This window comes from Rutilus rutilus (assembly GCF_951802725.1).
Source record: "Rutilus rutilus genome assembly, chromosome: 5".
NCBI classification, from domain to species: Eukaryota; Metazoa; Chordata; class Actinopteri; order Cypriniformes; family Leuciscidae; genus Rutilus; species Rutilus rutilus.
Genome location: NC_140213.1, coordinates 34,155,910 through 34,173,141, shown reverse-complemented (window position 1 = coordinate 34,173,141; position 17,232 = coordinate 34,155,910). Strand labels below are relative to the sequence as shown.

The window sequence follows — 17,232 nt, the reverse complement described above, 5'->3', positions numbered from 1 at the left end:
CTTTTGATCTAATACAGCCATGAGTCTTTTTGGGAAAGATGCAATAAGTTTTTCACACCTGGATTTGGGTATCCTCTGCCATTCCTCCTTGCAGATCCTCTCCAGTTCTGTCAGGTTGGATGGTAAACGTTGGTGGACAGCCATTTTCAGGTCTCTCCAGAGATGCTCAATTGGGTTTAAGTCAGGGCTTCCGTCAGGCCACTCTGCCATAAAGCCCCGACTGGTGGATGGCTGCAGTGATGGTTGACTTACTATAACTTTCTCCCATCTCCCAACTGCATCTCTGGAGCTCAGCCACAGTGATCTTTGGGTTCTTCTTTACCTCTCTCACCAAGGCTCTTCTCCCCCGATAGCTCAGTTTGGCCGGACGGCCAGCTCTAGGAAGGGTTCTGGTCGTCCCAAACGTCTTCCATTTAAGGATTATGGAGGCCACTGTGCTCTTAGGAACCTTAAGTGCAGCAGAATTTTTTGTAACCATGGCCAGATCTGTGCCTTGCCACAATTCTGTCTCTGAGCTCTTCAGGCAGTTCCTTTGACCTCATGATTCTCATTTGCTCTGACATGCACTGTGAGCTGTAAGGTCTTATATAGACAGGTGTGTGGCTTTCCTAATCAAGTCCAATCAGTATAATCAAACACAGCTGGACTCAAATGAAGGTGTAGAACCATCTCAAGGATGATCAGAAGAAATGGATAGCACCTGAGTTAAATATATGAGTGTCACAGCAAAGGGTCTGAATACTTAGGACCATGTGATATTTCAGTTTTTCTTTTTTAATAAATGTGCAAAAATGTCAACAATTCTGTCTTTTTCTGTCAATGTGGGGTGCTGTGTGTACAATAATGAGAAAAAAAAAAAAGAACTTAAATGATTTTAGCAAATAGCTGCAATATAACAAAGAGTGAAAAATGTAAGGGGGTCTGAATACTTTCCGTACCCACTGTAGCTACAATAAAAGTATACAATCAATTTATTTTACAGGTAAAATATTTTTATTGAAAAAATGCATCATTACACAAAATACAAAACTATTAACAATCACAGGATATCAAAAGTGCATAGATTCATACTTTGTAGGATAATATTTTATTTATGTTGGTGCGTGTCCTACATTGCTGGTGTTGTAGCAAGAAGTAAAATGGGATCATAATTCCAGCTTCCCAGCAGAGTCTGACCTCGCTTCTTCTGGTAAACAGTGACATAATTGAGCAAGCTCAGCAAGTGCTGATGTCATCCTGCAAACAGCATGAAGTATGACATAGCAATGTGTGCAGGTATCAGATTGCTAATATTTGTTTACATCGTAAGGACAGATTGTTTGGCGCATCGTGATGTCGCCAGCAACGTTTCTAGCTTTCCATTTTATACATTAAATTGTGCCAAAAATGCTGCTTTGGAATTTATAAATATACAGGGTTTTAAATAAATATAATAAATAGTGTACTATAATGCTATAATAGTGGCAGATTAGCAGTTCTTCAACTGGTCCAGGTTATCTATCAGCTTTTGCAGGAACTTTTTCAGTATGTCTAAAGTGATGTACCGAAGAGTAATGTGGTGGGTGGCGTTGTCCTCTAAGAAAGCATCCAGTGACCTCCCATTGGCTGGTTCCTTGGGTGTGCAACGCATTAATGTCATCCTTTCATTAAAGTAACCCAAAAGGGTGGACACATAACTGTGTAACTGGCTCACATGCACCTTGGGCAGCCTTTGAAGAACCTCCTGGATGGTAGTTAGGGTGTCCACGATGGACCCAAGCCCTTGGATAGGTTTATCAGCAAGAACATCAAGCTCTGGATTCCCAATGTGGATATTTGGATGCAGCTGTATCTGTGAGAGATGACAAATGAGCATGACCAGATCTCAATGAGTTTCACCTGTATTAACCTTTAACAGAAGCCATGCAACAAGGTCACTGAGTTCTAACCCATTACCCTCTCATTGTGTTCCTTAATTCTGTAGATGATGGTGTCTGCTTGCAGTCTGACCAAGTTTTTGAGGCTATCCAGATGAATGGGAATGCCATCAATCAGAAAGAGCATGCTCAAAATGCAGGTGTAGAGAAGAGCTGGAAAATACATGTTTCCTGTGTTTGCGGTGTCTTGTTTTTTTTTTTTGTTTTTTTTTTGTTGACAGTAGTGCAGTACCTGCTGAAATAAAATATACGTTATTCTGAATGTCTACTAAAATCTTTTAAATGTAATTGTTTAAATGGCTTATGCTCACCAAAGCTGCATTTATTTGATCAGAAAATATTATATTTTACATTTAATTCATTCCTGTAATGGCAGAGCTGAATCTCTACTTAATATTTTTATAGAAACCATGAAACATTTATCCTATATAACATGGATTTCCTGATTATAACTAGCCTCTACAGAAAGAATGTGCAAGTTAGACTATATCTGCATTCCTGCAATGAATTGGCAAAATGCTTCGTTCTTCAATATTTACGTTCTCCCAAACTGCACTAAGAAATCGGTTATAGTAAATTCAATTAACAAAGGGTATTTTCTATATACAAATTGTAAAGCTTTAAAGCTGTGTCTAATCATTGCACAATCTTCCAATCCAGGCTTGATATTTCAGTTGATCTTCAGTTGATGTACATGCACATGTACATTTAATCTCCGATATCAGATCCTCTTAAGTCATAATGCTAAATCAAATTAAGAACAGTTTTTCCAACAAAAATACAACATTAAAAAGTGGGTTCCTTGCACATGAAAATTCTTCTAAGGGAACACTAATGTGATGGTGCCTGCAGTCTTCAGCATGTCAGTGAACCCCAGGCCTCTCCAGTCTGCAACATCAAGCAGTTAAGCGTTCTGCTATGTTCAATCTCACTTCTAAATGAACAAAACGACATCCTCTGTGCCTACATTTGGATTTCAATATCTAGTAAATTCCCTAAAGAACAGGTTGCTCTTGTATAAACAATAATTGCTTCATTCCAAAAGCACTCTTATCTTTTTTTTATTCCCTGTGTGGAATATTAAACTTAGTTTCTCCATAATATAAATAACTAAAAATACCCTTTTAAAGGCTATAAAAGTTAGATGAAAAAAAATCACATATTAGCGAGAATGCCGGTGCTCATTGGAGTGTCAGAGCCGCAGACAGAGTGAGAGTAGTGATGAGTAGAGAGAGAGAGTGAAGGGGACTTACCTTTGAGATCTGAGGATTGTATGATGCCCAGGCTCCATGAGTGGTCAGGCTTATATAGCTGATTTGTTGACTCATGTGTGAATCACCTCAGCCTTTCCTTCCGTGGTTCTGACAGCATGAGGGGGGGGCAACACCCCCGCTGACATCTCAAGCACAACCCAAACCCATCTCAAACATACATGTACTACAAATATTTCTCATTGTAATACATTCCACCACAGTCACCATGTGATCAGTGTGTTACAATTCAAGTTTTTTTTTTTTTTTTTTAACAAGATGCTAGTCCCCAAGGGATGCACTTTGTTGAGGAACTCACTGAACTAAGTAAAAAAATGTCACACCCACTCAGTGACCAGATCCTGATGCAAATATATACTGTGGGTGTCAGGATGCATCGAGCATCAAGTAATATCTGTAATATTAATTAGCATGAATTTCCTGCTGGTCTTATTCCAGTTTGCCAAAAAGCACTCTAACGCTAGTTGACTAAGACAACTGTACTAGTTAAATTAGTTGTAGGGGGATCTCTGATTTAAATAAAATGTTCTCCTATTTAATGGGCATTTTTGCTTGTAATCAAATGTTATAATGTTACGATTCACATTGGTTTGGTTTAAAGTTTAAAACTCTTAAATGAAGATGTTTTTTCCACGGAGAAAACACTCCCGAAAAGCAATCCACTGGACAAGTGAGCGGTTATTTAATTTTAGCTATGGTGTGGCAGACATTTTTGTCCACAGCATTGATCAAAAACTTTCTACAGACCCTCCAGCTATTTCAGATGGACGCTCAGGGCTCAGTAGACCCCACTTAAATAAAATAATGCTTTATCTCTTCTCTTGTTGTTCACAGCGCTGCTGTTGTCTAGTGCAGTGTTTTTCAACCCCGTTCCTGAGCAGCAGAACATTTTGGATGTTTCCGCTATGTTTTACACAGACAATTCACCCTTAATGATCAGTAGGTGTGTGTCAAAAAAGTGAAACTGCCAAAAGATGCAGTGTTAGTTCCTATACAGGAACAGTGTTCAGAAACATTGATCTAGAGTATTGAGCAGTCAGGTGTTGGCGTTGTGAGTCACAGGACGGCCCAACTGTGGGTGGTCAGTTTGCTGTAACGGACAGATCTTGCAGAGATCAAGAGAGTCCTCAAGAGAGTTCTCAGAGCCCCCATTCTGAACACTGTGACTGAGCTTTGCAGCAGTCTGGATAAAAACATGCGTTGAAGAGTTAAAATTGGATAATATGCATTTATGATGCTTTGCTTCAAAATAATTGAATCTCTCATCATCGGATTTTTGAAATCTGATCTATCAAATGAACAATGTAAGACCATAAAATGTTATTGACAGTCAGGGCCAACCACTATGCTGTCATTTCTGTTCGGTGTGTGGTTTAGTATAGTGATGGACGCTGAACAAATGGAAAGGAGAATATGTGGGGAAAAAATCTAAATCTGTTTGAATTAAACTCAAAATGTTCAGATAGACAGACAGACAGACAGACAGATAGATAGATAGATAGATAGATAGATAGATAGATAGATAGATAGATAGATAGATAGATAGATAGATAGATAGATAGATAGATAGATAGATAGATAGCAACACCTTATCAACCTTATAGAAAGGTCCAAAAAGTAGGCCTATAGTTTCATTTCTTCAGAAATATGTAACCTGGGTTCCGATAACTGAGGCTGCGAGTAACTTTCACTTTTCACAGAAGAAATGGGAGGAAGATGCAAAGATTTAGTATATGAGTAAAAATGCTGGAATGTGAATACTGCTGGGAAATGTCTTCAACCAGCATGTATTATTTAATGCTACATCCAGCAGCAGTGCAGCAAAGAGGAAATCACTGGAGGTTCTGCCAATATGTACAGCTGCATGTGCTTTTAGCATTTCAGACTCTATGTTTGCATTACCACGACAGTTATCCAGATGTTGCTCCACATCTGCTCTATGTTGCACTAATTACATTAAACCTGATACCTGTTTTCCACCATTCGCAATGGCCGCGTGATTTTTCACGCACAGCCAAAGTTACTGGAATCCAGCGAACAAGGCCACAGAGGAAATGTGTCTATTCCTGTAGTGCGTGCTATTTTTGTAGTTTTGGGGGTAGGCTATGCATAATGTGTGTTTCTATTCCTGGAGCTGGAGTTTGCTCTAGGTCTCCATAGACTGATAGTTAGAGGAACACAGATTGTTCAGGAATGCTGCCATGTCTCCTTGTGTCATTCAAACTTTACACACAAAACATTATTGTATAGGCCTATATCACTCAGCAGACGATGTGAAGAGGGAAGACTTTACCTGTTGTGCAGTTATGGCAATACTAGGGTAGTGAATGACTTATCATATTAGTATTATTATTATCAACTATAGTATTTTTACTGTATTCTAAGATGCTATGATCACAGTATACCTGTATGTAGACATGTGGTACACAAACTACTCATATTAACAATCAAAAATACTGCTTTTGTGAAACTTTAGACTAAACAGGAAAGCAATGCAACACTGTGAAACAATAAAAATCAAACACATTTGGATTTGTAATATTTTTATACAACAGGCCTTTATGTTTAAATATTTACAATGAAGATATTTATAATTTTATAACAGAACAGAAGAAAAAAATGAAGACCTCTGATGCAAAAGCCTCCTCTGTCAAAAATGAGACAATAATAGTGAGTGAATGCTCTCCGCACATAGTATAAGTTCATCAAATACTTTCACTTCAAACTCACTAAATAGCAATCTCAGCCCATTCAAAATGCCGGTACTTGGGTAGAAACCTATTCATAGGAGCCTGATAAAAATGTTAATATTAAACAAAAACTTTAGACGGACTTAGAGGTTTTTGCATCTGAAGTCTTCAAATATAACATAACATATAATGCTATAATGACATCCAAAATATGAACGATACCACAATACTGTGTGGTATCATGATACTTTAATAGTATAGGCTATCGCTAGACATGACATCCCTATTTATAGTATCATGACAACCCTGTTTCAAAGAAAGAATAGCTAAAACTGTAAAAACTTGAAAGAAAAAAATCATACATTTTTAAGTTAGCCTATATGTAAATATAAATATACAGAAATTGAAAGCACTTCATTCTGTTAAGACATTCACAGAACATCTCTGGACCAATATTTAAATTATATTGAAGCATGCCAGTTTAAGTGCTTACATGCAAAAGTGTTGTTCATCTGTGCAGTTTTCAGCCTCCTACACAAAGAAAACCTTTCTTCAGAATAAACACACTAAACTGATGGGAACAGGACAGTCATTAATAAAACCAGCTAAAAATTCCAGTGACAATTTGGCTTTGAGTTCTGATCTAGTGTTGATTCTGGGGAAGCATAAGATGTTTTTTTGGATTGGCCAAGCGTTTCTCAGAACTGATCACGAGATATCCATTAAGTAGAGTTACAAGAAAGAGAGAGAGTGTGGAAAGTGTTACAAAAGAAAAACAAAGTTGAGCCATGGGACCCACTATATAGGCCAGGGAATGGACAATGATTTCTGCACTCGGCATCATTGCCGAGCTCTACTCTGTCTTTTGACGTCACACAGGACAGGAAATTATGTGTTTTAGTTACCTTTGCAGTCTCCCATGAACATAAGTCACAGTAATGCAATTGCTTTGTACAACAAACAATAATCCACAAAGTGATCCATGATGAAAAAGCATTGGCTGATACTTGCTTTTACAGTAAGCATGTGGTCATTTCAAAGTAATTTCAGAGACTATCCAGAGTGACTGTACTAAATCATGACAAACAATTGGGGTTAAGTAATCTTTGGTACATGAAAGAGGTTTATAATCCAATTTTTAAGTTTTTAGTTTTATTTTATTTTATTCTTGAGCCATGCCCCTCTAAACGAGTTTCTGTGCCCCCCCCCCACACACACACCTCCTTCCTTCCCCAGTAAATGTGAGTGAAAGCGAAAAGTGAAAGTGTACGCATTCAAAAGCGATTACAAATGCGTGAAATGCACACGTGGTGGTTGACTGCGGTAAAGTTAGTTTTAGGTTTGATATTTGCTGGACACTCATTCCCTTTCGAGAGCGGTCACTTCAACATTGCGCCAGCTGGCGCTGCGGGGAACTCCTCCCTAGGATAACGGCAGTAAAATAACTGGCCAATTGTCACTGAATATGCAAATCACATGCAAATACTGACAAGCTTACGAGCAGTATAAAATGCGGTGTAGCAACAATTACCTTTGTTAATTAATTAACGAATCTTCTCCTTCAGGCCTTCTTCTTCTGTTGACACACATGCGCGAAACACACACACACAGTCGTGCTCTTGTGATTTAGGAGAGTGCGTGTGAAATTACAGTCGCTATCTCAGTCACACGCTCTGAGGTAACAGAAGCAGCGCTTCAGTCTGGGAGAATCTGATTTGAGTGAATCTAGCACACACATCCACTGGAAAGAGCAATGTTCACAAGCTTTATACAGGGAGCCAACACTTCTGAAAGGTTCCCCAAGCTTTCCAAACACTTGCCATCCATGGTGGTTGAACCCATTGAGAGAGGGGAGGTAGAGAGCGGGGAAGTCCGCTGGCCTACTGATGATCTGAGCCCTACAGATGACCCCAGAGAACAGGCCCAGGCTGCAGGTGACAAGCTCACAGAAGACAGCAAAGAGGTCGGACCGGGGACGGTAATCTGCTCAGCGTCTGCGCAGAGCCCTTTTCAAGCAGGCTGAAGGCCTCCTATTATGGGCGGGTCGACATCTCTCCATTAGAGCGGCGCATATCCCTGATCTCCTGAACCGCGGAGCAGACATGCTCTCGAGGAAGGGACTTCCTCACGGGAGTGGAGGCTTCATCCAGGTTCGGTACAGATGATTTGGGACTGCTTCGGGATGGTGGAAGTGGATCTGTTCGCGACTTGCTGTTGCTTGACACGCTCACTTGACACGCTCGTGTGCCTGCTACTAGGCATCTTTATGCTCTAAAATGGGGAGTGTTTGTGAATTGGTGCATAACAGGAGCCTACCATCCACACTGAAAGTTTATGTGGCTGCTATTGCCTTGTTTCGTTCCCCGGTTGACGGACAATCGGTCCGGAAGCATGCACTGGTGGTCAGATTTCTTAGGGGGCGAGGAGATTACATTACCCACGCCCTGCCTCTGTGCCACCGTGGGACCCAACTCTGGTACTGAAGGCTCTCACTCTACCCCTGTCCGAGCCCTTGGCATCCAACGCTATAAGGGAGCTCTCTCTCAAAACTGCTCTGCTTCTTGCCCTTGCTGTGGCTAAGCGCATAGGAGATTTACATGCGCTCTTGGTAGGCGCTGATTGTATTTGCTTCGGACCTGGTAACTGCACTGTCATTCTACGGCCGAGGCCGGGTTATGTGCCTAAGTCTCTTTCTACCCCCTTCAAAGCGCAGGTCATTTCTCTGCCCGCTTTGTCTTCCGAGCCGCCAACCTCGCATGATGCCGACTCTCAGAGGTCTTTGACCTGTCAGGGCTTTGAGGATTTATATTGACTGCTCGGCCATCTTTCGACAGTCTGACCAGCTCTTTGTGTGCTACGGTGGCTGTGCTAAGGGACGAGCAGTCTCTAAGCAGAGGGTTTCTCACTGGATAGTGGATGCTATTGCTTTAGCTTATGTGAGCCAGGGACAGGAATGCCCTTTCAACATCAGAGCTCATTCGACGAGAGCTATTGCCTCGTCATGGGCCTGTTCTAAAGGCACGGGATATGCTTTGCTGCTGGCTGGTCTTCACAGAACACACCTGATTTTACAGGTTAGATGTGCCATCCTTGGCACCTCAAGTGCTTTCGGTGAGTGACTGACCTCACTTTTTCTTCTATTGTTTATATATTACACTGCTATATGGGCACAGTTTGTTACCGCTATAACTGTTGACACTGTGCATTTGTGTGTCACCTATTATGTTTGTCTGGCGCCACCATGCTTACTATTGTTGTGTCTGCCTCCTCCTTGGCCATTGACACTGAAGCTAATTAGAAAATTACTAAAGCTTTTAGCCTGGTCCGGGCTGATTATCGCCGCTCTCACGGCGGGATTGTATACAGTTCCCGCAGCGTCAGCTGACGCAATGTTGAAGTGACCGCTCTCAAAAGGGAACGTCTCCGGTTACTATTGTAACCTCGGTTCCCTGAGAGACGGGAACATTGCGTAAGCCGCCGTGCTCACCCCTCAATCAGCTGGTCAAGCGTTCAGTTGTGACTCTGAGGTAATTGTTGCTACACCGCACTCTATACTGCTGGTAAGCTTGTCAGTATTTGCATGCTATTTGCATATTAAGCAGAAATATTTGCCGTTATCTGAAGCAGGAGTTCCTCACAGCGTCTGCTGAACCAATTTCTCATTCCCGTCTTTCAGGGAACCAAGGTTACAACAGTAACGGGAGATGTTTTCCCTTGCCACTGGCACTGTTCTATAGAGTCTGCAGTCTTACAAAGATATCAACAGCACAATTAGTTTTAAAAGTATCTAACCATTGTATATCTATAGATGAAATATTAATTCAAAATCACCTATGTGCATTATAGCTGCAGATTAATACACGAGAATGCTTTGACGGCGCATGATGCCTAAAGCTGGGGACACACTTTGTCAAACTGTAACTGATTGTTTTTGCAATCGTACACTGTCTAATAATTGGTCTTCGACTGTAAGGCCAATTATGAATGTAATTTGATACTTAGGACTGATCATGCCCAAACACGCCGAGTCAGAGACAGTTCAGTCGGTGTTCACAGTCGGTGTTTAAAATCTGCTCCAGTCGTTGGAAACAGTGTAAGTGTGTTCAGTCTCAGAATGTTTCAGCAAGTCCTTAAGTTTGTCCCCGGCATAAGGGAACGTCTGCCAACTGCGTTAAACATATAATTTGTATTATTTAAAATTACTTTAACTTATAAAAACAGACATTTTCAAATTCCAAAGCTTGTAGAAGGTTCATATTGGTAAGACTGACTTACTACAGGTGAAATTTTGACAATAACTCCCTTCATGAATGTGCAGTACCCATTATTTTCAGAAAAATTACTGTAAGTGTTTTTTCATATTCCAATGGTTGTAGTATGTTCCTGACCAGACTGACTTTCTACAGGTGAAATTGTGCCAATACCTCCCTTCATGTATTTACAGCAAACAATTATTTTTATAAAAAATAACTGTAATTCACCAAAAGGGTTTTTAATGCAAAATATCACCTGTAGTAAGTCAGTCTGGTCACTATACGTACTACAACCATGCCGTAGCCAGCTATGAGGTCACCAAGGTCCGGACCTCTGTATTTTTTCGAGGTGTATATGATAAAGGTTATGAAATAATTGCCTAATATAGTATTAACTCTACTTTAGTGCTGCAAGGATATTGCACAACACCAAGATCATTTGTTAATTGTCATAAAGTGTGAGATAAGATGTAAGTAGCTAAACTAAACATTTAAAAATTGACAGGTGTTTTAAGATAGAAAATGTTAAACGACCGACAAAAATAATCAAGCACACTAATATACGTTTGACTAATTTCGCCATTTTGAATTGAAAATAGGCCTATATAATTTGTTAAATTCATGTACCTATATGTAATAATTTTTGTAACTGTCAATGTGAGAGGACAAGAAACCTTAACAAAGCCGGGTTTTTTTTTTTTTTTTCTCATACTTGGCATAGGATTAATAATGAATGTGTACATTTTGTGAATGAATTTAATAAACTTAAGCTTTATAAAGTTAGCTTTCCTGGTAGCCTTAAGTAAATTAACTTGTATAAGAAAATGATTCATTAAAACATATAAATATCAGTTGACCCTATGCTTACTTTCTTAACTGACACAGACGAAAATGAAAAGACTAGGAGTGTAACAATATATTGTGTATGTATATGTATGTATATATGTATCGCAATAATATCGTATCGTGAGTTCAGTATCGTGATATGTATCGAATCCTGACATGAGGGTATCGTTACACCCCTAGAAAAGATTATCAGTCAAAGCTAAGCTTTAGGAGGGGATGAGACAGGGTAAGATAATGAGACTGAGAGAAAAAAGAAAGAGTGATGGAGATGAAGAAAGAGCAGGTATTGACAAATAACCTACTGCCCACTGACATGGTTTTAAAGCTATTTCTTATAAAAATAAATAAAAAAGTGGCCTTCAAAAGTCTTAAAAGGCACATTTGTAGGTCGGAGAAATTAAAATTTGATGGAAACACTTTTGGTGAGTTACAGTAATTTTTTTTTATTTTATTTTTTATAATTTTGTACTGTACAAGCGAGATATTGGGAGAATCTCATACAGTAAGTCAGTCTGCTCACTAGGCATTTACTGTAACCTTGTAAATATTGTCCATTTGAATGAATGATTGGACGTTTATATTTTTGGACTGTGAGTGGAATATGCAGACGGCCCGGTGAATATGCAGCGAATATCAAACCTAAAACACCTTTCTCTACACTGCACAAAACCCCGCATTTGAACAGTAGCAAATACTTCCTTTTATTCTGTGTAGTTACACCATTTATTGGCAGGGGTCAACAGGGTCATTCTACCTAACCAAACCCTGAGCCCTTGGGAATACATCAGCTTTAATGTTGTTTTTATATCTAGGCCACTGAATGACAGTGGACCCCAATAAATGAAGTCTTAGTCAGTGTTATGAAGACGTGCAGGGCTGAGGGTTTCAGTAACCACACATATTATTCCAGTTGAGCCATACAAGACTTTCATAATCACTAACATCACTCAGAATGTTTATACTTTTTCTTTAAAAATGTCATAAATGTTATTACCAAATCTGAAATAGTACATCGTGCATGTGCTTCACAAGTAGTAAAATGCACCCTTAGTTCTGTATCATTTTGACCTCGTTAACCCAATAATTGAAAAACCATATGGATTGGACAAAATCAGAAGCAGCTAATGTTAAACACATGTTGAGTATGTGCCAGTTCTCTACATGTATTCATCCACTTAAACCGGTTTACTGGAAATGAAACTGTTGTGCAATGTTGACCATAAGAGAGAAAAACAAAAATGCATATACAACTAGACAGTTCTGACCAGTTTAATTTCATAACTCCTTTACCTCTTTTACAAATGTGATTTTAGTCTAATTATTTAATTACTAAAATAATAAAATACAAAATAAGCAGGATTACAATTCAGTAGTTTGAAGCATAAGCTCTTTACTGAATGAAGATTAAAAAAATTTTTTATACACTTATGAAAAACTTGTGGTCTATTATCCAAAATAAGGGACATGTTTTTAATTACTACAGACCAAGGACAACAGCACCACCATGCGGCTGATTTTATCATGACATACAGAGGCTTGCTCCAAACCAGTCAAGGCAACAGTTAGTTTTTATGCTTGAGATGTACAATCACATAAATATACATAAATGTCTCATATTATAAACAAACAAACAAACAGATTTCATCACTATTTCACACGTATTGAGCAGCTAACTAGTACATTTACTCTAGAATTTAAAGCAGTAAAACATCTTTTTTGCATGCGCAGTATTCAGCTGTTAGTCGCATTCAGGATATTTTTGGAGTCAGAAAATCATCTTAAGAAGTTAACTTTGTCCTTTATCCTTAATTATAGCAAATTCAGAAGCCAAAACATTATTGTTTATTAAATTAAGTTTGTATTATGTATTTAAATGTCCAGAGTAGAGTCAAAGACAGGCGTAAGAAAGAGCAAACCCTCAGTCCTGAGAGAAAGAAGGCATGAAATCCCATCCTCAGCTGTCAGGACCCCCCACAGATACTTTTTGGGGTAAGGGCTTCCTGACTAGTGACTTATGGAACAGCAAGCCCAGACCGCAAAAAGACCCGTGAAGGACAAGTGAGAGAGAAAGAGAGGAGTAGGAAAAGAGGGAAGGAAGCAGGCAACAGATGAGTAAGTAGTCTTCAGTTCATCTGAAAAACATTAAGCACAAACCTGGTCAGTACAGTGTTTTTACTCTCTATAACATACACTAGAATACATCAATAAAGGATACATTACAATCAGACTCCTAGAATACAACCCAGCCATGAGCACCCAGTCAAAACGCATGAATCTCATATATTTACACAATGTCATACTTGCAACAGTGTCTATTGCAAGATTTATACGTTATAAAACAAAAAGTACGATAAAAAATGACATGATTGTTTTTATATTGACAAGTACTACATTTTAACTTCACTGTTTGTATTAAAATACTAACATTTGATATTTTTGACAAATGTGTGGAATTAGTATACAGCTTGTGTCAAACTATAGTTTATAGATAGCCTAGTGCAGCCAAATAAACTAGTGCTGTGTGTTAGAAATGTGTGGTGGCATGCACACACACACACACACACACACACACACACACACACACACACACACACACACACACACACACACACACACACACACACACACACACACACACACACACACACACACACACACACACACACACACACACACATTATAACATAGATATAAGGGTGGGTTAAGGTGTAAGAGAAGGGTCAACAGTGTAATTATAGATGTAATTAAATTGTAGAAACAGATGAATTAGAATTGTAGAACAATGTAGAAACATTTATGTACACAATAAGTGAAGACACTTAATTTTAAGCTAAGCAGGTCTATGTCAATGGAAGAATATGCAGTGTTGGTGAGTAAAAGAGAGAAAATAATTGGATGGATGCTAATGAAAAGTGGTTTGTACTTTGTTAATTAAGAACATGGTTTAACACCACACTAAGACAAAAAAAAAAAAAAAGGACAATATCCTTACTAGATCTTAGAGGTATTTATGAAGGAGGTGCAAAAATTTAATCTGTATTGTACGTATAAAAACAGGTCATTGTGATTCTAAACATCTTAAAATAGAAACAGTATTTAGGCTATTTACCATTTAAACACAGAACACACCATGTGAATGAGGGGCTTTTCCAAACTATTCACAAAATATTTACCATAATTAATCAGTCTCCAAATAGTAATGACCCTTAGGAATAACTAACAGAAGCTCAGAGGTACTTATTGAAGACATCTATGAGTTACACTATAGTAAACACTGAGACAGATCTGGCTTGTCTAACCATACTGTATGAACAGCCGGGATTTGATTTTAGATCAAATATACAGAAAAAGAGAAGATTCATTTACATCATTTATTTCATATGATGCAGTAAATGGTGATGTAAATTCAGTAGTGTATGTGAAAGGTGCACTTGTTGACTTGTATGATTATAGAGCATCCAAAGATACAGTATGTTCTCTGTTTGAAACATATCTTTTCTTTAAAAATGAGATTTTTAAAATACCTAATAATTAAGATGAAATTAAAATAGGTTGTTAGCTGATTTGACAGTAGTGGTGTACACTAAGAGAGGTGTGTGACTTTAGTTCTGCTAGATTAGGCCTTACTAGTTACATAGTAGGCGAGGCTGCGATTTGATGTTTAAAATCATTTTATCGATTTGCATCAATGACTAGATCAGTAAAGTGTGTTTGTGCATATTCTCTCTCTTCTCTCTTTTTACAATCATGTTATGACATAAGTTAAAAAAAAATTATATATATATATATATATATATATATTATAGGCCTATAGCAGTATGTTACGTAATATAGGCACACATACATTTTTTCAACATTCTTTTTTTCAATCCATAATTTAATTCAATAATTTATTCAATTTATTTAATTCTATTCAATTTTATGAGTTTTAAAACGTTCAACTAAATTGTGTTCTTCAGTAATTAATGCAATGGACTTTTATGGCACTGCTATTAAACCTATGGCTGCAGTTAAACAGGTTTTCAATTTAAATGGTTACACTTTATGACACTGTAAATGGCAAAATGTCAGAATTTCTCAGCATTCTCTTTTGTGACCACAAAAAATGATGATCATTAAGACAATGATTTTGACATTGAACAGCACTGCAAAAATATCAAAGGACTTCTTTTAATTCAAGAGTGTACTGAGGTGTCTGAATAAAAAAAAAAAAATAGGAGCCTTATACTTTGCATTTACGTTATTCCTCCAAGATTACACAAGTTAATTATATAAATTTACATCTCAAGTCTGTTTGTGTTTTGTGCTATTGGGAAGCAGTGCTTGACTGTTTGACTTTGCCTTTAGTCAATAGTATAGTATGCATATAAACAGGCAAATCAAAGCACTATCTTTTCATTATTATTTAAATGAACAATGTCATGTTATATCATGAGAATTACTCACCCTGTCTCGGCGTGTGTGACTGATGAAGTGTTTGTATGTGCGCGTGTGCCCGGAGTGTCAGGGAACTGTCCGTGGTGCTGAACCCGTCGGTAACGCCCTACATATGAGAACGAACCAGGAAAATAATGCAAAACCCCTGTTTTCCAGCACCCACATCTGAATGACAGCAACAAATAGTATTACACCCCTCCAACACGTATGTAAAGCCAATCATACGATCTGTTCACAATAGTGCACAATTTTCCCAAACAAAATGTCTCGAGCGTGCACAAGCATCTGTTGGCTGCTCCATCAGGGTCAGATGATTATTAGGCTATAGGCTACTTATAGTACGAGTAAAATATTACTAAGCAATAGATGACTTAAATGTGAATTTTGTTTTATCATGCATGCATGCTTAATGCAATGTACAAAAGAAACTTGCACAGACATCATATTCTTATATATCACAATACACGTTTGTATACCTGCCTGTGTTCTCATCATTCGCATCACGTGCACTCATAGTCCAGTTTGAGCAACTAACTCATATTCTGTTATGCATTACATTGAGTAAGCTTACCTTATGAATATGAGATTACACTACTATGAAGAACAAAAATGACCCCAAACCTTGGAGAATCAACCCTAATTATTATTTATGAAAAAAAAAATGAAAATACCTTCTTTTTTTTCCGATCGTTGACGCTTTCTGGTTGTAAAAAACACACACAAAAAAAACACATGATGTTCTTCAGGGATGCATTGATGGCTTTCCATCAGAACAGAGAAAATCTCACCCGATGAGTCCCATCAGTCACTGCATGAACAGTATGTGGGTTTTCAGGTGGAGAAAAAGAAGAAGCTGCCTGATCTTCCTCCTATAGACACCATTACTCCACATCACAGTCTAGTAGAAGAAAAAAACAGACACATACACTCACACTCCTTGTGCGCGTGCATTACTACAGCCGTGGTGACGATGCCGTGCATTATGCGTTTAAGCTTTATGATGTCGACGTGTATAATGTATGAAAAATCCTTCTATGTTTCAGAAGATACTGCAAAATCTAACGGAAGCGCTCAATTCCTCCAGTCAGCTATTGACCTGCATTGACGTCATTGCGTCATTAGGTTTCCCCTGGAAACACTGGCGTTCTAAAAATAGTAACACATTAATTCAGCGCGCGCGACTATTTGTATCAATCTAAAATGCCTTATCTGATGTGGTTTCTTTTTCTTTTTCTTTTTTTTGAACGCATCGGCCCGAGTAATACAGAGCTCATGCGATGATTGTGAGATTCCTCCTTCATAATTCAAGTCTCTCATTCACGCTTTTGTCATTAAAACCAAATTGTCTACGTGCAGTACCTGCATTAGATTACGGCATACAAATACATAGTCTATTGAGTTGAAAGCATGGAAATCCATATCTGCAATGCCAATGACTTAGTGGGGTCCAGAAAGGGTCTCTGAGGACACTGAAAATCTAGGATTAATTAAAAAAACCGAATTGGATATTGGGGGACAAAAAAAATAATATAGGATAAATTTTAGGATTTTGAACAATTTCATTAGCAAACTTGTAACACTGTAAATGTTAATTTATTTATGCAAAAGGTCAAATGCTACAACAAAAGAGGGGCAAACAAATACTAAAACATTCCGAATTCAAATACATTTTTTAGAACTAAATTTTTTTAATTCTCACTATAAAATAACATAATTTGTAAAAAATTAATATATAAATAGAGGCATTTCCATGAGTGGTTTAAATCTTTCCACACAAGTGTTTGACATCTTCATTCATTTTAATTATGAATGATCAATA

The 17,232-nt window shown here is 38.0% G+C and overlaps 1 protein-coding gene across 1 annotated transcript; it reads right to left on the bottom strand.

Moving 5' to 3' along the window:
- Nucleotides 1–846: 846 nt before the first annotated feature.
- On the bottom strand, nucleotides 847–3,170 carry lepa (leptin a). Its single transcript, XM_084409384.1, has 2 exons — nucleotides 1,936–3,170; nucleotides 847–1,831 (listed from the first exon to the last, which is right to left on the bottom strand). Exons 1-2 carry the CDS (start codon nucleotides 2,080–2,082, stop codon nucleotides 1,469–1,471), a joined length of 510 nt encoding a protein of 169 aa, XP_084265510.1. The 5' UTR covers nucleotides 2,083–3,170; the 3' UTR covers nucleotides 847–1,468.
- Nucleotides 3,171–17,232: the final 14,062 nt, after the last annotated feature.